The sequence below is a fragment of the Diadema setosum genome, chromosome 10 (assembly GCF_964275005.1).
Source record: "Diadema setosum chromosome 10, eeDiaSeto1, whole genome shotgun sequence".
Taxonomy (NCBI): domain Eukaryota; kingdom Metazoa; phylum Echinodermata; class Echinoidea; order Diadematoida; family Diadematidae; genus Diadema; species Diadema setosum.
In genome coordinates this window covers 25,051,091-25,073,688 of record NC_092694.1, presented here as the reverse complement: position 1 = coordinate 25,073,688, position 22,598 = coordinate 25,051,091, and the positions used below count along the sequence as shown (strand labels likewise).

Genomic DNA, 22,598 nt, shown 5'->3' with positions numbered 1-22,598 from the left:
CTACTAGCCTAGGCCCACTAGTAGCTACTAGGACCTAACAGATATTATAGGGTGGACTTACAGCAACAGGGCTGCGTGTGTATAAACAGGGTAAATTTACTGGTACTTTTCGGTGATGCAATACCAAACAAGGTAAATTACCAGTAGGCCTACTACTAACGTATAGGGTGGACTTACAGCAACAGGGTTGCGTGTGTATAAACAGGGTACTTTTCGGCGATGCAATACCAAGCAAGGTAAATTACTACTAACGTTACTAACATAGGGTGGACTTACAGCAACAGGGCTGCGTGTGTATAAACAGGCGAGCCGCTGTGAACCAATACTGACATGCAGTGGTGGGGCCTATTAAACAAGTATGCCGTTAGTTACTAGGCCCGGTAGCGTAGGGTTGTATACCTATGGTAAGAATAATCAAGGGTCATGAGGAAGTCTTTCCAAGGATAGAATAAAGGGCAAAATCGTGAAATCGGCCCCACAGCAGTGTGCTTGCACTCGTGCATTTAGCAATTAAGCAAGGTTAGGTTAGGGTTGTACTTATAGTTGAATTGGCTGTTAAATTCGTTGAGGGACATTAGGGAGTCTTTCCAAGAATAAAACATGGAGACCAAAGGAAAAAAAAAGGGAGAAAGGGAGGACTATGCTGTGGAAATCGGCCCCACCTCTGTATCAATTGCTCGTAAACACCGTTTGGTGGGGCTGCATTCACAAGTATTATACTGTGGAAGAAAGCCCCAACGCCGTGCTTATGTACCGATGAACGCCACACGGTGGGGCTGAATTCACGAGTATAAACAGGTGAGCCGCTGTAGTATTAGTACTGACACGCAGTGGTGGGGCCTACTTCACGAGTATGCCAAATGAAGTTTATTGCTACATTGTATGCAGTGGAAACTGGTCCTGTTGCTGTATCAATCATGCATATTAAAGTGTCGTTTGGTGGGGCCATACATTCCTCAGTATTAGCCCTGTATTGTGCAAGAAAGCACCAAATTGAACACCACATGGTGAGGATGTAACAGGCAAGCTGCCGTATTATTTAGTACTGATGATAGAGAGACAGTGGTGGGGTCCATTTCACAAGTACTATGTATGTCACTAATTATCTGTTGAAGGAACTGTATTCAATAAATGAAGTTACCTTGACTCATTTTCTCAGTTAAGTTTTCTGTAGATCTACAGCGTGTAACTATTCAAGTCAGTCTATACAGTACTGCTTATGTTGTGTTGCAATGGTAATGACCTGGTTACCTACTTTTCTAACTGTTCGAGTTGGTCTATGCAGCACGGGTGCATTTCCCTGGTAATGATAGAATTAGATAGAGCAGGTCTAATATTCACTGATGGATCTTATAATCCTGATATGATTGCATTAGTGGTTTTTTTATGGTTGTATTAAACATTAAAAAAATATGTTAAAAAAATCTGTAAATCAAACTAGTCCCTTTCTTTTTGGTCTTTTAGTAGAGTAAGTGTTGCTCCAAATCACTATGGCTGTCTAGAAGCTATTGAGAAATGTATCAAAATTGGAAGTTTGAGGTTGTGTTGCTACTCGTGGACAGATATTCTAAGCCATCGGTATTAATTACTTTTGATTGAATTCTCTTATTCTCCTCCCAATTCAGGTTAATGGCAAATCATCCTTGGAAGTCATACAACCTACAGCATATCTGCAAGCAGCAAGTGTCACTGAGCTGGCAAGACACCCAACGACCTGCCCAACTCGTTGTCACGCCCAATACATCTGTCCCCCCAGGAGCAGACCTCCCAAGGAGGGAGTGGGTGTCATTAAATCGGATTCGAACCTGAGTTGGGCTTTTCAACGCAGCCATGCATCGGTGGGGGCTACGCCCGTCAGCAGCCTGCCAGTGTGGTGCACCAGAACAGACTGCTCAACACATCTTGAGAGAGCGCCCTGATCTCCGCCGTCCTGACAACATGGACCTGACACACCCTACTCCTGAGACTGTAACTTGGCTACAACAACTGAGGGACGTTATTTAGCTGCCGCTGCCTCATACGCAAGAAGAAGAAGAAGCGCACATCGATGACATTTACCATGCCTTATACCAGGAGGGTGACAGGATGCATTCGTAGCAGTACATGAAAGGCCAAGATTTCTTAAGTGAATCAGAGGATTGCGAGAAATCACAGAGCTTATCATTCATTTCTGAGCTCGTGCGTACTGAACCAGACAACGGAATCATCACAGTGGTCTTAATCTCATTGAATGCTGAATCAAGCTTTCTTGAGTCCGCCGGTAGGTGAAACGTACTTCAAGTAGCTATGTGTTTTTGACATCATTGAACATAAGCTGAGACGAGGAGAAAACATCCCTGGACAACAACATCAAGGTGATATTGCTTGCATTGAGGCAGTGGACAGGAATTGGGCGAGGGACTAACCAAGTGGCCAGTGCTTTGAATGACTTCCTTGATATTGAATACAGTGGACATCTCAGGCAATGAGGATGAAGCAACAGTGGCCACCAATGATGAACGGAACTCTGACTCGAGCTTATGGCAAGACATTATGATTCCTAGGGCAGGCACTTTAACTAGTTGAGATATTCTGCCATGGACTTGATGGCATGCATTTCATGCGGTAAACCTCCTATTTTGGCTGTAAATGACTCAAGTTTTACTTTTTAGAAATGAACATGGTAAGAAGACAAAAAAAGACAATGTGATTCACAGCACAGATGCCTAGATGTAGGCCTTATTGCTGTTGACTTATGTATAAACAAAGAGTTTTGTCCACAGATGTGCTTACTTGTGCATCTGTTGCCTTCTTAATAAGTACTACAGTTTTAGCAAATTGACATTTTTTTTTTTAACAGATGTTTGGTTAGTCCAAATCAAAAAGCCTCCAGCAAAGCCTTGCGATGCTTTTTTAGTATTAATAGGTAAAACATACAATGTGAGGGCTTATCATAGTGATTTGTTTTCATATCTGTTGCAGTCAGATTTCTGCATGACAACCTGTATTTTATTTTCACCTGAAGTAAATACTAGATCAGTCAACATGATTTCACAATCTCTGCAAGTCCTCACTTTCCTTGAGTCACTGTACCTTCTGTATAGACTTCATGATATTCAGTGCAAAGTGTCATTAGGAGATCAAAGTATTTTATTTGTTGTTGTTGCTGCTGCAGTTGTATTTTGCATGTGTGGAATGTATAATGAATAGGTGTACAGTATGCTGCTGTTATGAGTAAAATTAAAAGCAGTATGCTGGGAAAGATTTCACATTTTGATGTGTGTGTGTTTTGGTGCATTTGTGTGTGTATGTGTATGTGGGTGTGTGTGTGTGTGGGTATGTGTGGCTACTGTGATGTAAATTTATGCAGTTCTCTAGTATTTACCTGGATTGCACAGTAATGACATTCCCTAGTACCAATGTTATTGAACAACTCAAAAGTATTTCTTCCAAAAGGCGCTAAATCCATGATTTCTTCCAAAAGGCGCTAAATCCGAAAAAAATCTGAAATATAAAAATTCATAAAAAATAAATGGTGTGTGCAGGATTTTTTTAATGTGCATTTTTATTACCTACTGTGATGGCTCTTCCACTAGGAGCATAGAGTTAATGAATAAACAAGCTGTAATATGTGTAATTAAAAAAAAAAAAACATCAATTTACTCGAAAGTAGCCGGAATGGATTTAGCGCCTTTTGGTTGCAAGCTCTTCATATGTCTAATGTTAGTTCGAGTGGAGTACCTAAGCACAGCGGTGGGGCTTTTTTCCCTAAAACTTGTGAATGCGGCCCAACCAAATGGCTTTTACATATTTACGCGTGATTGATAGTGATACAGTGGCGCTGTCGATTTCCACAACAGCCATACATAATCTTTTTTCCTTTCTTCTTTCCTTTTTTCCCTTTGTTCTTTCACCCTATTTATTCTTGGAATCGAAGGACTTCCTAAGAAATGTCCCTCGACTGATTTAACCAGGACTCTTGAGTCCTGGTAAACCTAACCTAACCGAGTAACCGTTAACGTTTGTTAGGGCTAACATAACAGTAACACTGACTTAGCTCTGTATTGACTTTGTCTTTGGCCTACTTACTGAGATGGCGAGTCTAAAACTCTTTAACGTTAGTCTAAACGTAGTCGTTAGATCTGTCAGTGTCAGTGTCACCGGTTATGGTGCCATCTCTAACGTGTTTAACAAGTTGATGTTAGTTATCTATGTCAACTTACTGATTAAGTAACAGTGGTACTGTCATCCTGTTGGACATCGCCGAAATATCATCCGTGACGTGTTAATTTCGTGTCACGAAGACAAAAGTTGCCAAGATCTAATAGTGTTAGATGTCTAGATCTAGATGTAGTCTAGATGTAAGTAATATAAAATCTGTGTAATTTAAAAGTGAAAGGTCTAGACTTCACTTAGTCTATAATTAGACCAGACATTCATGAGGCAAAGGCCTATTTAGTAGATCTATTCTTATTCTATTTTAACGTCAATTACTGCTAACTCGCCACGTGTTATTCCTAAGGCCAAGGACTTCCGGGTTAGTGATTTTTATTTTTTTTTATAAATACCAAACAGCAGACGTGTTTCATTTGCATTCTTGCACAGACTTCATGAAAATATGTGCAGTATCAAAGAAATATGATGCACATGACAATGCCACTGTTTTATATGTGAATGGTTAATACATTTAAAAGCTAAATGATAATGTAGAGTCTACAAATTGTAGGTCTAATTAAGATGTTACAGTCTCTGATAAGAAACAGGTTTGATTGTCGTAGACTGTTTCCCAAATGGTGTAGTAATATTCAGCTATTTCAATGCAATGCCTTGTTTACAAGTACATGTAGATTTATATTCATGTGAATGATACATTGTAATTCAATTTCTACATGAGACTTACTAAGTGCTAAACATAATATCTTCCATCATTAAAATGTGTAAATGACGAGACAATTTGAATATGAATCAAAGACGAACAACAGTATTTTTGTTTGACATTCTTTGATCCTGCATAGGCCTACCATTTTGTTTTATGTTTAATATAAATAGAGCAAAATAATTTCAACTTCAGTTTTCTTGGCTGATTTTTTTTTTCTTCTCAAAATTAAAGTTGTATCTTGTACCATGATGTTTGATTTTAATCAAAAGTTCTTGATTTCTTTCTTTTCTTTCAGATGACTGGTGCCATGTAGTAGCGAAGAACTGGACTGTCTCAGAAAAAAAAAGGAAAAGTACAGGGTCGTGTACATCATCAACGGATGTGAATACAATGGTAATGTAGAGTCTAGGTCTAATTAAGATGTTAAAGTCTCTGATAATAAACAAGTTTGATTGTCGTAGACTGTTTCCCAAATGCAGTTAGTAATATTCAGTTTTTTCAAAGCAATGCCTTGTTTACAAGGACATGTAGATTTATATTCATGTGAATGATACATTGTAATTCAATTTCTACATGAGACTTACTAAGTGCTAAACATAAGATCTTGCATCATTAAAATATGTAAAAGGCGAGACAATTTCAATATGCATCAAAGACGAACAGCAGTCTTTTTTGACATTCTTTGATCCTGTATACCATTTTGTTTTATGTTTAATATAAATAGAGCAAAATAATTTCAACTACAGTTTAGTTGGCTGATTTCTTTTTCTCAAAATGAAAGTTGTATCTTGTATCATGATGTTTGATTTTAATCGAAAGTTCGTAATTTCTGTCTTTTCTTTCAGATGACTGATGCCATGCAGTAGCGAAGAGCTGGACTGTTTCAGAGAAGAACAAAAAGTACAGCATCGTGCTTATCATCAAGGAATGTGAATACAATGGCTTAGGAAAGAAGACAATCTACAGATAGGACAGAAGGGAGAAATTGGGATGAAGGGCGACAACATAAGGACGGTATATCTACAGTAAACTGTGATTGTAAAGTGGAAACATGAAAGGAGATTCTAAGATTGAAGGTGAAAACAATGCATTCCATTCTGTGATGTCGTAATTACAATTTTGCTACACTTTAATAACACTACAGAGAGACATTTATATCAAGGCAAGCTTCATGTGGATATGGAATGTTAGATTTTTTTTTAAAGTGTTCATTGGTATGTATATGATAATAAATCTTGAAGGTTTTGTGTGGTAATCATAACCTTGTGATACATCTTGGTAGATTTCTAAGTGCACATCTGGATTACTAGACCAGTGTCATAACCACTAGACCACCGGAGTGCCCTAGCACTACCTTTACACATGAATAATTAAATATAAAAGGGCTTGGGGGCACTTCGAAGTTTACTGCTCTTATTAAGTATGTACGTGTCATTTGCAACTCAACTAAAGATGATTAAACACACTGAAATTCTTACTTTAAATAATATTCATAATCTGTTCTTTTTTTTCTTTAATAGCTTGGGATGTACACTTTATACACTGTATCGGTTTACATTTCGCCTACTACAGTACGTGTATATGGAAGTCTTTACTTCGAGACGTTTGTTTTTAACAAAGTACACTTTATACACTGTATCGGTTTACATTTCGCCTACTACAGTATATGGAAGTCTTTACTTCGAGACGTTTGTTTAAAAAAAAAAGCAGAGTCCTTTAAAGGTGCTGTATAACAGTGGCGTTTTTTGTGGGGGGGGGGGAGGGGAGTCAAATTAGCCTTGTCCCCTCTCCACCGTCCTTTTTTTTTTTCTTTAGCTGCATTTTTTTAGTCATCACATGAAAATTCGACTGCATCCACCCCGTAGTTTTGCTGATGACCTTTCTTTTTAATTATTTTAGCCAGACACAATTTTGGCCGAATTTCCCCACCCCTCTTGTGAATTTGCTAGTACAATGTACTAAAACACATTCTCAGAATGTGTTTATAGTACTTGTGGATGAAGGATTCACGGGGGGGGGGGGGTCGGCCAAAATTTCTCTTTTCTCATATGTAACAAGCCTACGGGGCGAAAGGCTGATATTATGGGCTTTCTACACATATTTTTAGATGCTAATTATTGGTTAACATGAGCACGATCATTTATGTTGTGATTAATTTGTTTCCTTTTCATATAGGTATGACTTCTATTAGAGACTTAATTGGCTTGGCACTCCTTACATCGACCTATTTTAGACACCCATTTCCTTCTCTCTCTCTCTTGCTTTTTCTCTACTGTCCTGTGAATAGTATAACTACATGTACATGCAGTACCTCTTCTCTTTTGTATGATATACATCAAGTTTCCATCTGAGCATATGGGTGTTGCAGCACTCTCAAGCTTCATGCATATGCAGCAACATCTTTGTGTGTTCATATACATAGTTATGCTTGATATATTAATTTGAGAATGTTATTCTTTCTCTTGTATATGTTCCATCCGCACGCTATAGATGTAAATGTACATTGTAAGATTTGGTGTGCATGTTCGAACTGTGTTCCTCTTTTTGTGAACACACAAGAACTTGAATTACACATATTTTTGAATCTTGATTCCATCTCCATTTGCCATATTAATTGATATTAATTGATTTATGGAGCTCTTCCACAATTGTTATCCTTCCCATTGTCATTTACTCATCTCTGAATAATTCAAATTTGATATTTTATTGAGGACCTATGTTTCTTCGATTTCATAATGTATCTCTTCAATATATTGCTGCAAAAGGCATAATAAAACATGACCATTATTACATATTCAAAATGAAGCTTGAAATTCTGATAGTGTTGATATTTATGTATTTTTAGGAGTTTATCAGTTTCGAAGAGTGCATGCAGGATGAGTTTTATGTTTTTATATGATCAAGTGCAGCTATCATAGAATCTGTTGTGCAGAAAAGAGAAAGATGGAAAATGAGGAATTATGAGTGAATTCGCATGCAAGCCAAATGACAATAATGACACCGATAAAAATTGTGACAAAGTAAAAGTCACAAATATGTGGAATAATAAGAAATAAAGAAATTAATAGATTATTTCAGAGAAAGAAATAACAGAGTGCATGAGTATGAAAGATGAGTAAATGCAAGTAATTATTACTGACTGGCACGTCTTTTTCTCAATATTTAGTGGTATCCTTCATCTTGGAACAAACATTTATAATTATTATGAAAGAAGTGAACTGAATTTGAATTAAAAATAATGTGAAAAAAATTAAAAAGTGAGTTAAAAAAGTAAAAAAAACCAGTAAAAAGTAAAAAATATGAAACACAGTATACCGAGTACATGTATTACCAAATGATAGATGTCCACATGCAAAAGTGTTAAGTAACATATCCACAAAAAAAAAGGGGGGGGGGCAAAGAAATCTTTGGAACGATCAACGACAGCTCTCAATAACAATACTCAATGAAGATGAAAAAATGACAACACGCTTTTTAGAACAATTAAGAGAAACTGGCTTGTATTATCATCTTAATTATCACTAAATGTATTATAATCATCACAACAATCATTACATGACAATTGATTTCAATTAAGGTTATTGTTCATAAGCAGGTATAGCCCTAATAGTGTATGTAAACACATACGAAAATGAAATAACGACGGTTCGTAAATACACGCGTATTGCACGTTACCTATTGTACAGGCCCTACAGCGCGGGTCTCACGAACCGGCGTAATACAACTTACGTCGGTTCGTGAGACCCGCGCTTAAGTACATAATCTATGGTGCGCGCAAGAAACGATGGATTTACGAACCGACGCAGTGAGTTTGAAGACAGAGATATCGTAAATTTTTTGAATTCACACTAAAATTACACTATGGATAGGAAGAACAACTTCCACTCTCATCACCCTGTCAAAATTTTCACACACAAGACAGGAAAAGTCATTGAAAACGTTGTCTAAAACTTGTGAGATCTTTAAACGCGATTTTCTCAGAATTGTATTTTCGCTCAAAAACGAAATAGCGTCGGTTCATGAAACCACCGACGAATTACCCAAATGTATGTAATGCGTACCATTATTTCCCTGGTTAATAAAACTTACTGCCCTATTTCTTATGATGGTTTGGGCCGCGACGGCATGGAGAGAAATCGGAAGACAAACATTATTAATGCCCAAATAGCTTGTGTTCCCTTTGGAGGATATTCTGACTCTTGTCATCTGTGTATATTTTAGAAGTAGGACCTATTTGAGAAAGTGACAGAAAGCTGTGTCGCTACTCAAAAGTGTGCTTCTTCATTTTGTTTTGTTTTTTTTAATGATAGCTGTTTGTCGTGTATTGCGTGTAGCTGACATGTGAGAGGTCAAGTCTGCAAAGAATTTGGCTAACAGCTTTGCGAAGTGGCAGCGCTAATTGCCTATTGAATTGTGTATTCTGAGGAATTCCGAATGAAAGAACTCGGGCGACACTGTTCACGCCTTGTATCCGAGTAAACCCCGCATCAACGAAGCCTTGAACAATGAAAGGTAAACTTCCTGCTATCAAGGGGTGGATAATCACGCAACCAGTATTCTTTCTTCGCCATTGATAGCAGAATCAGTTACGTAATGGAGCAACAGTGTTGGAGGATCGGCATTATGTCTGCTAATTTGTAAAAGAATTTTTCAGTCCCCTTTTGTGTTCAGAACCACAGTCAGGGACTTCTGCGTGACACCAGGCTTTTGTAAAAGCATACCAAGTTTAAATCGTTTACCTGTATAAAAAGGGGGGGGGGGAATACACACTTATCGCAATCATCCGGATTTGAGAGTGATACACTCTAATATTTTTCTTCATCTTTCCCCCGACAAAGACCATGGTAATTCAAAAAAAAAAAAAAAAAAAACAAACAAACAAACAAACAAATCAACAAGCAGTTGCATTATGTCAGAACGTACAGAATTTTTGTGTTCAATGTATGTAAAGGTCATCTCTCTCTTTTTTTTTTTTGATAGTAGGCATTTGTTGTCGTTTTTACAGCGTTTCCCAATAAATGCCTTTAGCGAAAACCCAACACAACTTTTATCAAGAAGGGAAGGGAACTTAGATTTAAATATAGCATAGTTTACAGAAATCAGACATGTAAATAAGGCAATCATACACATCCGCATGGCCGATTGTAATCTCTTACTTTGACTATCAAACATGATCGCCTGCATTTACGTGCTTTTTCTAATTTCTTGAACTTTGCCTCATTTTCTCTTTCTTTTTTTTTTAACAATTGCTCGCAACATCAAAAAATCGTAACACAGTCTGCTATCCCACAATATAATGTTCCATTTGATTTGTCACTTATTGTTGGTCGGGTGACGCCAAATGTTGGAATCTCGAGCGATGATACATGGCATTTTGTTTGTTGGTTTTCGTCTCATCGCTCAAAAGAATTTTGACTACGATTACAGAGGTATCATCTACAAGACTTAAGTGATGGTTTACAGAAGTGATCATCAATTCAGTAAGAATTAGTCAAGTCATGAATTCACTTTACCCATCAGGTCTAATCGATCTACGACATTGTTGGGGTAACCGCGCCTTTTTATTCTCATGGTTCAAACTAATTCTTGACATAATCAAAACAAATAATTTTTATATAATTTCTCAAAATACTCCGTAAGATGGCCTAAGTCAAAACGTTTTACAAAGATTGCATACGGCAATCTTAACTGGCCTAAACAGGTTTTCTAGAGCTATCAGTTCCCCCTACACTCTTAGAAAAAAAGGTTCTTTTGAGCACCATTAAATGGTTCTCAGCACTGTCACAATAGCGACACCCTTTTAGGTGCTCGTGAGAACCTTTTCTAAATGGTGCTTGTCAGCACCTTTTGCAAAAGGTGCCCATTAGAACCTTTTTCCCGATGAAATGGTGCTCGTGAGTACCATTTAAAAGGTGCCCATGGGCACCTTTTTGACTAAAGATGGGCACCTTTTTGACTCTTTTCAAAAGGTGCTCATGGGAACCATTTCATTGGAAAAGGTTCTAATGGGCACCAATGTCAAAAGGTGTTGACAGGCACCATTTAAAAAAGGTTCTCACAGGCTCCAAAAAAGGTGTCGCTATTGTGACAGTGCTGAGAACCATTTAATGGTGCTCAAAAGAACCCTTTTTTTTTCTTAGAATGTAGTATGTGAATTGATGTCTGTGTATTTTTGGTGTGTTTCACATGCAGTGCTGGTAAAGTGCTTCACTGGCACCATTCTTAAAGGTACATTACCCATCTGCATTGAAAATGTGCATCACAAACTCATTTGAAATGAAATGAATTCATCTGAATTTCATCTGATCAGTCAAACATACGTTCAAAACATGTATATTAGCAATACATCAGCATATCATACATTATCATTGACACTAGAAAAAAAAGAGCAAGGATAACACACCCATGCACACACACTTTCACAAGCATGAATACATGTACATGACATTCACCAATATTTTTTCATGAAACATTACTCAATAACTGAAAACCATAGAAATTTGCTCTTTCACAAATTCGCAGAAATGTATTTATTCACCTTCACTTTTACAATCTAAAGTTGAGGTTTGTATTTGTCATGTTATAATCTGTCAAATATTCTTAACAAAATATTTTCATTTGTTCACTAATTTTTTCCCACAATATTTGTCATTTGTGTACCGAGCAGTTCTTGAAACACCATCACACATCTCTGTACAGATGATATGAAATAGCAAGAGGTGCATCAGGCTTTTGAAATACATAACAAAATTTCTAATTCTCTGTGAAATAATTCCTGCATGGATGAGATACAGTAATTGTGTAAGTCTTCAGATAGGCAGAAGTCAAGTACATTACCTGCTTAAGTAGTATGAGGAACTTTTTCCACATAATTATTTGCTAGTTTGTTCGGTGTTGTTGTTTTTTTTTTCTTTTAACGCATATTTGTCCTAAAAGCAACTACAAAGGGCAGGAAAACAATTCCATTAAACAGGACCTTTGGTATTGTCACAGAAAACATATATTATATTGCTGGTATGATACTTGGGATAGGATAAGCTTTACACTTCTTCGCTTCACTTCACTTCACATTCATAACGTCGAGTACTTGAATTGACTTATCTTTGTTTGTATACGAGTGACCTTTTTTGTTGTTGTTGTTCTGCAATTTGAAAGCACCATAGACACATCTATACAACTGCAAATACAAGAAGAGTATCAATTCAGGTTAATCATGACTTCTGACAATTTACAGCATGTCCTACGAAAACACACAAAAAGAAAAGAAAAGAAAAGAAAAAAACACATTGTTTTATAATGAGAAGGATAATAAGAATCCAAAGGGGAAAAGAGCTAGGATACCACACCCACAGAGTTTCACAAGCATGAATGAACAAAATTCCTCAACCATGATCTAAAATATATAACATTGGGAATCGATAAAAATTTAAAGAGTTTGATAGCAAAAACCGATAAGTCCATTTTTGAAGATTTTGAAGTACGGTCTCTGTCATAAAGTACAAAATAATACCTTTTAAATTATATATTGGTTACTACATATAAAGGTACATTTTTCAAGTTATGGTCAAAAGAAACAAAAATGTTCTTATTGTTCTCTTTATATTTCTTGACCTTTAATCGCAAATATCTCCATTTGGCAAATATGGACTTATCGGTTTTTGCGAACAAACTCTTCATTTACACTTTTTTTTAAAAGCAGAACAACAAATTCATTAGAGTAAACTATATACAATGCAGGCCTAAAGCTGAGGTTTGAATTTGCTGTCCTATAACCTGCCTATGACAATAATATGTTGTTAGCATTTGTCATTTTGTTCACCAAATTTGCCAAGTCTTTTAAGCACCACCACCACGTATGTACAATTTGTATTTCTGCAAAAGCAATATAAACTGGTGACAAGAGGTGCATCAATGCTTTGAAATAAATTACATAATCTTCAATTCTCTACACAATATGTTATTCCTGCGTGGGTATAAATGCAATAAGTTTTACCAGTCTAGGTGCAAACTTTAAAAGTGTGCAGAAATCGACCACACAATGACTGGAGAAGTATATTTATATATATTTGTGCTTTTAAAGTTTAGAACTATGAATGACTCCACTTCTCAGATTGGCATCTGGTCTGATCTCATTACGTCTACCCCCCCCCCCCAATACAGTTGATTCAAAGCTGTTAAATGCAAATTATAGTGAAACATTATCACTGGTACATTGTAAGTTGCAAATACTGTATTGAGATCATAACAAAACATATGTGACCCTCCATCACACAAACCAACAAAAAGTCGCCTGACATGAATATTTGGTTGACGGCAGATTCTGAAAGAGCAGCTATAAAATACACTATAAGTCAATGCAAACGGACTTACCTACCCCATCTACATATTTCTCAAATGTTTTCTCTAGCAGCATCAGTGTTTTTTCTTTGACTCAGCTCATTCTTGGCTAGCGTAGGTTTCTGGTCGATGCTGTCAACGGGCTATCGGGCTAAAATTGTCATTCTGATCGATGTATTCTTTTGGTCACCCAGCTCATTCTTGACTAGCCCATCGGTTCTGTTTGATGCTGTCAACGGGCTATCACAGGCTGTCGTTCTGATCGATGTATCGTCTTAGCCACACAGCTCATTCTTGACTAGCCCAGGTTTCTGGCTGATGCTGCAAATGGGCTATCCCGGGCTCTTATTCTGATCGATGAATTCTTGTGGCCGCCCACCTCATTCTTGGCTAGTGTTAAGCCTACGGTTCTGGCCGATGTTGTCAACGGTCTGTCACGGGCTGTCTCTCTGATCAATGTAGAGTCTACCTTTTTCCCTAACCGCACCAGCGACCCGAACACGTACGTACTGCTTCATTGTCCCGGCCAGAGTTACTCGTTCCCTGGTTTCTGTGCATGTCGGTGTGTCCACTTCCCTGATATATGAGAATTGAAAGATACAATAGACCTACACCGCGTTAATAAAACAATGTCACTGCTATAATTCGATAAACAGAACACGGCATTACATGACGTGACTATGCACTTTCTAGAACAAGCCTGAAAACATACTGAGATTTTGACCTAACAGTTAGGCCTACTGGGCTGTAGACAGACCTCTATTGGCTCTAACGTTAACACTGACAGTTATAACATATAAGTGCGAATATAGAACAAATTTCCTTATTGCATGTAGACGGTATAGACCTTACCCCGGGGCGCTCCTTGTACAGTTATCTTTGCGTTCGGCGTTTGGGCTATGTTTCGGAATCAGTAGACTCTATTTTTAATAGGCATAGAAATGTCTAAACGTTACATGCATACCTAGCTAAGTAACTTAGCCCTGCCCAGTCGCTGTAAAAACGTGACAGCCATGCTCCGGCCCCGCACGGCGTCTGTTCGGGCTAGCCCATGAGCCATTGCTACCGGTATGCTAACTACACAGCCCAGTCGCCGCTGTGTACATACGTAGCGCGTATATTAACAGCGTCTGGTCGGGCTACCGGTATGCCAAATTTCTAATAGACCTTATGCATATGACGTCACACGGTCTTACTAACTGAAGGGCGCCCTCCCTCAGAGGGCAAGCGATGCGTTGCTAGAGCGTGCTTTTACACGCGAGGCAATGGGCATTTACACACAACATCGGTGTTTCTTTTACTGTCTTTTCTATTGCATGTAATCTACAGCCCTAGATCGGGAAATTCAAGCTTGTATAGCAAAATCGACATTTGATGTATGCATTGTACTCACCAGGTTAATGATATATCCAACATTTTGGCACAATTTTCATGAAAAAAGATGCAACTACCAGCGGTCGTAACAGCTCATCAACCTACGAATCCGTTAGCCAATCACATGCGAGGTAGATTTCTACGTGTTTTTTACTAAAACACGTACCTCGCATGTGATTGGCTAATGAAATTCAAAATGGCGACATACATTCAGCGAACGGCGATGTTGCGCTATGGATACAAATTTCTGCGATATATAACCTAGGAATTCTGTAGTTACTGTAAGTATTTCGATTGCACAATGTGAGAAAATTACCCAAATATTGCTGCATAATGTGTCATGTCATGTCAAACTTGTTTGATGGTAAAAAAAAAAAAAAAAAAAAACCTGCCACTAGCCTGGGGACTGGCGGCGAGTGAGGCGATCGCCGCTAGCGCGCATAGGAAAAGCACATAACTAGTGCACGCCTCTGCGATGTCAAGGACTTCGCTTGCCCTCTAAGATGGCGTCGCGAGAGGTTGTCAAGCGAGTGATGACGTCAATGCATAAGGTCTATTGGGAGAAGTGTCAGGCTTAACATGTTATTGTTAGATCTGGATCTACTGTACCTGGTAAACATTACACAAGATAGCAGCTTCGATCAAATTAGATCTAACATTAGGATCTAGCTATAACCGTTAAGGTTTATCACTGACTGAAAACGAAAATTGAGTGATGAATCGAACAGTAACACGTAACGTTAACATTCTAACTTGATTTTGTACCAACGAATGTCATCTAAAAATGAGATAAAACCACATTAAAACTAAAAATCTTACCTCTTCTCCTAAATTGTGATGACTGCCATGGCGAAAATGGAATTGACAGTGACACGTTTCCAGTCCACTTTGTCAAAATTAATGTCTAACGTTACCGGGTGCGGCTTGTTATGGGTGTGATGTGTATTGTGTACCGGTAAGTGTCTACTAGCCGTCTGCTGCATATCATTGATATGCATGGGTATTGCATTGGCACTCTGCCGCTGTGCGGTGGTAGGTTTGCATAGGCGCAGGCAGGCAGCACGGGGCTACATATAGCCGCGGCGCGTGCCGCCGCGGTTACATAGTCCTACAGTGCAGTACTAGTATGTGTACGTTTACGCGTACGCATATCTGATCGAGCGCCAAAATTGGATGGTGGCAGCTGTCAGTTGTCACGCAGCCAAGAGAAGTCATTAGTCTACGATAAAAAACAATATGTACTTTTTATTATCACAGCAGTAGAAACACATACAATATTTTTGTACCAATACCACAGTTTTGGTGATTCTTACATCTGGCATTCGAATATACAGCAAGGGGAAAAATGAAAGTGGACCTAAAGATATTGTTTGACCTGCAGGAGTACCACAAATAACACTCAGGGACTGGATCGCATACTAGCAAATGGTGACGAACGGAACCATTTCGATTGGGAACCATTTATAGGTGCTCATCGGAACCATTTTCCGAGAACCATCTGATGAGAACCATTTTGGAGCCGACGAGAACCATTTGAGAACCTTTTTTTCTTAGAGTGTATGACGATGACTTCGATTGCGTTTTGAACTTGTACCGAACTACTTTCAAAACACCTATTACCATAATAGTTCGATTAATCAACCAGTCTTGAATTCGTAACCAACATTCGTAATCGTAACATTATACTGTCAATAAAAGTTGGAAAATGTAAATGCTATGATAATAGCGCAAAATACATGAGTAACGATTATCTTCATACATTCTAATTCCTAAGTGATGTCGCTACGAAAATGACACATGGCTTGACTACTACTTCAAGCAAATAAAAGTAATAAGGAATGGGATATACTTCTAATGATAGTACCACGCCGTACAATGCATTCCACTGTATTTGGTAACGTTTAGTTACGTTTCTGTACTCTTTATGTACGGAAAATAAAAGGCAGATTGATGCTATTAACATACTAACACACAGCGCATTCAAAATGTTGTGTTTTTTTTTTTTAATACACCGTGTTCAATGTAATGTTTTAGTATACGGTTTGAAACTTTGAATTTGCGAGTCCTTTATAAGGTTATAAGGATTATTACATTATCAAGCAAAAATTGAAGTATTTAGGGATTCGGATTAGCGCAGAGGATTAACAATGTTATATATGGCGATCGTTCGCAACAGAGACAATCCGCTTCAACAGATATACAATGCAATTGTTTTCATAAATTGAAAGAGAAACAAAAAGAAGTCAACTTTTTAACTTCATTTAGCTTTCTCACCAATTGAACTTGATTTGATCTGCCATGCATGATATCGCTGTGTGTTCTATTGATTCTATTCAATTATTTAATTGGCGTGCTTGTTTTTTATGCAGAATATTACGGGTAAGTATAATTCATCGAAGTTCATAATGTTTGTACATATGGCGTGTTCGTTGTTTTGTATCTTCATTTTTATAATATATCACGTGTCCATTATCTGATTCTGACCACGAAAATATGGCGACTGTTTAATGCGGAGTATGTACTGGAAAACTAATGTCTCCTGCCAGTATAGACAAACTAATTTTTAGTCTATCCCCGCTTGAAATGCAAATGAAATAAAAAACAAACAAACCCGAAGTTCGACTTCAACCGTTTTGTATAGTGAAGCAGATTTTAACCGTTTTGTATAGTGCCTGATACATGTAATGGACACAATTCTTTAGCACATAAGCAATCACACAACTTTCGGAAATAAATGCATGTCTTAATAATTGTATCTCATGGAAGAAAACTCGTCTCCTTGCCTGAAATTTAGCTTCTTCCTTTTCAAGCTTGCGGGAAAGTGTAGTTGAACATCAATCGCAATCATAAAGAGAGGCACATCCTTAAAAATAAGCACAGGAGTACTGAGACACACTACGAAATAAAAACAGGCCTTTTATCACTGTTAACAACGCATGACAATGAATTGAAAGGCTTTTATTGTGGGGGGGGGTGGTAATGCAATTGATTATTCTGAAGGTTCGTTAATCACACAATGAAATATGGTTCGCTATTAGCTTAAGTTCGTTAACAAGAAAATTAAATGCGGCTCCTTTTCCGGTGGTTCCTTTACCCGAAAGTGCAAGCAATCATTTATTCTAATAAGGTTTGTGAATACAAAACGAAGTGAGGAAGTCAATATTAATTCCGATTATTTGTCAGTATAATTATCTATACTCCACTTCTCAAATGCAGAAAGATTGTAACTGTAAATGTGATGAAAAAAAAAAAAAACATTAAGCTTAAGCTACCAGTTAATGGTTCTTTATATGCTATGGTATTACAAAAGTTACTGAGAATAAGAAATATATTTATGATACAATCATATAAACCCAACGTGAAGCTGTCAAGCCTACATCAACCTTTGCGTCTGATACGTATAGTATGTGCAGCATTGACAAGCGTGATAACCGATAATTACTGTGCACGCAACGCCTATAAAGGAAATGTGCCTAATATGGCGGGAATTCAGAATGTTACGGCTGTATACAGCTGCAGCAGAACAGACGCGAAAGCAGTCTTTGATGCTCTGCAACATTACGACCATGTGCGTAATTTGAAGGTTTTTAGTAAACGCAAAGAACACGATCTCAAAAGACGACTATCGTTAATTAACTTCATTTACTTTTTCTACCGATGCTGTCTTTTGAACCCCCGCCTACAATGGGTTCTCAGGTTCTATTTAGGTATTGGTACTTGCTAATCGCATCCTGTTTAGTTTCTATTGACAACAACATGGGAGGAGAATGGAAGCGATCAACGCCCTCGATAAAAGACGCTTCTCGTAATACGCATTGCGTGCCTTTTTTTCTTTCTACTGTTTCCTATTGTTTGTAGTTAAGAACTTGCGGCAAACTACACCGCAGCCGACAAACAACACGTACCGACTCATTCATGCGGCGGCAGCGGCACGGACACAAACGCACCGAAGTTTACATTCGGGCTGCCGTATTGGTCAGAATCGTTAATGATAGACCTGTCCTGCGATTGGTTAATTATCTTACACACCCAAGTTATCGCCTTATACGGTAATGCGTGCGATGGAGCGTAAACGCCGTCGCTAAGCAGGACTGTTGTATTGTTTCGTCCCGTGAAAGAAACAGGTTGTGAGCTTGAACATATAGCCTGAACTTTGAGAGCGATTTTCTACGTTATTTAGAAAATGGACTGACATCATAAGCGTAGTTAATATTTGTTTTTATGATCTATAGGGATGTCGAAATGAGTTGTATTACATATCAGTGTAAAGCTTAGAGTCTGTAGAATTCAAATATAGGCATAACTACGATTTCATTTTTTGCGACTTTTTTTGACTCATTCCGACGAAGCTTATCACATATTTTGGAATACGCATCCAGCTATTCACTTTTTTTTTTTTCAGGAAGTTTCTTTGTCTCACATCTTACCAAGACTTTTTCAAATGGCTCAATATATTTGGGTATGTCACTTCAAATGATCCCATCAGATTTTAACCACTCCATTAAGATATTTCTGCTAAACCATTTTCCTTATCTTGTTCAAATTTCATGTGTAAATAAAAAATATTCAGCCTCATCAACTAAAGTTTGCAATATTAGTGAAATAAAAAGACATTGCTGAAATTTCTACTGGCTTCTTATATCTCTCTGCAATTTTTTCCACCAATCTTAACAAACTGTTCTTGACTGTTTCATTCATATCTTTCCTGATTTTTTTTTCCAAGTATGCTTTACTACGTAGTTGGCTTCCTTTAATATTCTTGATGGTTCTGTAGGTGTCTTCAGGAAGTTGACTTCAATGTCTCATGGTTTCAACTTCAATCAATCCGTAAACAAATTGAAACATTTGTGTGTGTGTGTGTGTTTGTTTTCAATGAAGGTCTTCCATTTTCTAAATTATTCTAAGCTTTTCCAGGTGATTTCTCCTACCTATAAAATTCAAACTCTTAAAGGTGCACGGTCCCCGTGTTTTAGTCAAATTCGTGCGCGAGCGGACGGCGCAAGTTTCCTATAGAGACCTACGCTATCGACACCTCTTTATCGCTTACGTTTTGGCCCACTTCCCGGAGTCCGAAGAAGTCCGATTCACTGTAGTCAGTGGTCGGATCACAGTTCGGCTCATGATTCGGCTGAGAGGGATGACAGCTTTAGCAAACTTCTTTTGTGATGTCATAATAACAAGCACATATGCACGGCACCCTGGCATTACTACAGACTGCGCGATGCACAGAGAAGACAACGAAGGCAACGTTACTTAGCAACACTTACGCACTTTACTCTTGATGACAGCTCAACTTCGGTAATCTTCGTATCAATGCTAACGGTGATCGGCAGTATCATCAACTGCGCCCTCTACACTACCGGGACTATGCACCTTTAAACAATACTGGGCAAGATGTACGCAGCCAACAACATTTAAAATGGTCCATAATGAGGTTTCTGCTCTCCTGTCAATCTGTTTTCTTTCAAGATGGCTCAGCAATTACTTTGTTCTCATTCCTTGCCAAAAAAAAAAGAGAGAGATCTGTAAGAAAAAAAAAATCTAGTAGTTTTATTTACCACCTGCCCATGATTAGATGAATGTCACAAGTTAATTTTCAAGTCAAACCTTGAAAATCTTCAAAGTTTTAATTTTTGTCAAATTTAGCACGCTTTGTTCAATGTGAATCAATCATCTTTCCACATATTCCATCAAGTTTTTGCCTTTTTTAGAACCTTTGTCATGCTACTTCAATCAAACTCCATTTTCTTGGTAGGTACCTAAAATAAGATCTGAGCTTAATTAATGACATGGTTGAACTCTACATCAAGTAAACCTGGCTGTGGGCAACATTTTGTTCCTCATGTCTTCATTGGGAGTGTCATGTCAAATGTTACTTTTAAACGTATGGCAAGCTTACCTGGTAAATTTGAGCGATGATGAGAGCTGGTTGAGCACTAATCCATGTCCTAGGCTGCAATATCAGTGGGATCAATCACATCTGCACAGGAACAAAAGCTGAGGCTCGCAGCAGTCTTGCAGTTGATTGCTCTGTGTTATTCCTCATTCATGCTGAAGAGGCTCTCCCCCAGTAAGAATCTGCAACTACTTTCTTTTATTTCTGAATATCAAGTATGGAAATAGCCTTGCACTTTTTTCTTCGGATTTTGATTTAAAAAAAAAAATCTAAAAAAAAAGGGAAATTAGGATTTTTGCGCAAAAAGGTAGGAAAAGTAGGAAGAGCCATGAAAACCTAGGAAAATGTACGAAAAGTAGGATTGCTTGAAAACCTGTCAATACTCTCGGAGAAAGAAACGGAAGGAATATAATTTCAATTGTACACCAAAGAAAAATAAGCTGACTGAGTCTCACACTTTCATTTCTATCTGATGTAATGACAGTCCCTAAATAAAACATTATTCATACAAGAGACTCCGGGGTTTTGCCCTCACCCGAGTATCGCAAGTTCACCTTCCATGTATTCTTACAGACCTGAAAATATTGGGAACTTGGGGGTGGGGGCAGCTTTAAGAGTTTGGCGCATGGTGTCCATTGCATATTCCATCACACTGGTAAAAAAAAAAAAAAATACCTGCCAAGTACATTGTACTATGTAGACAAATGAGCTGAAGACTCACTCTTGAGCCTCTGGCTCAGGTGAGCTAAAAATGCTTGTTATGAGTCTTGAAGTCGGACGATCGTCACCCCTAATGGTGCGTTATTTCGTAATCTCCCGAACGACCGAAGTTTGTGCAAGCAATTGCGCAATTCCAGACTCTGTGATATATCCATAAACGTGTGGGACAATGCTGCCACTGAGACACGTGTGTGTGTGTGTGTGTGTGCGCGCGCGCGTGTGTGTGTGTGTGTACGCATCATACACAAACATTGTGACCGCGAGCTGCGGTGATTGGAGAGAGGCCAGAAGCTCTTTTGGCCTCTCTTCATGCGCATGCGCACTGAGAGTGTGCGTCCATTCGAAAGCTCTCGTGGCTCGGGCAGCCATTTTGGGCCAGGAGATTTGTAGTCTAAAGTGTTGTTCGCTGACCCATTGAGCCAGCGATATTCTCATTCGGTGTCACTACATTTGGTACAGAATGGGGGAGGCAGAGTGTTGCGTTCGTCTCCGTGCAGCACAAACCACTCGCCACGATTGTAAGGCTTTAAACTTTACTAATTCCTGAATGAAATTGCAGTGTGAAAACTGAAAGATAATTCGAGGAAGTGACTGAAAGAAAAAAGAGGGTCTTACCATCTCGATACTCTGACCAGCAGTAGCAAGCAGTACGAATGTTGTCTGGTCTGACCATCTCTGCGCAGTGCGGTATTGTTATTGTGATTGCTTTGTTGAACTGTAGATGGGACGGCTCGCACCGGAGTGCCCAACCGATTATCATCTCATCCGGGGAAAGATTAATCCGAGGAGTTGTAGAAAGGAGCTCCATTGAGATGAGCTCGCTCCGGCCTGTCCCGATGGCACCAGGTGGTATCAGCATCCTCACCCCATATTCTTCCATGACCAGTTCGCCACCTGTTTCGTCGAATAATCCGGTTACTTGTGGATTAGCCTGGTATTTAGTCTGTTAAGAAGAGATGTTAAGGATGTTGAGATGATGAGATTGTGCCAAAATTTAGAGCGATTGAACCTTGCCATGATTCATGTATTTCTTAGTTGCCAGTGAGGATTTGGTGACAAGACCTAAAATTCGGGTAGATAAAAATCGGTAGTTGACAACTGAAACAACGGCAACAAGGTTTTGCAAACAGCTCTCCGTGTAACAACATTAAGGCCTTTCTATGTTCAATTATGAAAATGTTAAGTGTTGTTTGCTTACGTCTCTACGTACTAGTTTCGTAAACTTATGAATTTGCAGCTGTGCGAAAAGAATTGCAAAATTGCTGCCAAATTCGTATTCTCACATCATCCTACATTTATGTACATTATACCCCAACCACACCAGAGGCGAAAAGAGCCGGAATGCCGTTGGAATGAAAATTCTTCCCGCATTTCTGCATATTCGAAGTGCATTATAAAAATTCTGACGAGGTT

The 22,598-nt window shown here is 38.4% G+C and overlaps 1 protein-coding gene across 1 annotated transcript in view; it reads right to left on the bottom strand.

The window, feature by feature from the left end:
- Nucleotides 1–22,074, bottom strand: part of LOC140234089 (UNC5C-like protein) — a 58,056-nt gene extending 35,982 nt beyond the window's left edge. Inside the window, exon 1 of the mRNA XM_072314170.1 lies at nucleotides 21,801–22,074. Coding sequence (XP_072170271.1) covers nucleotides 21,801–22,065 — 265 coding nt within the window. The 5' untranslated portion in view covers nucleotides 22,066–22,074. The remainder of the gene's footprint in view (nucleotides 1–21,800) is intronic.
- Between the last annotated feature and the right edge of the window lie 524 nt (nucleotides 22,075–22,598).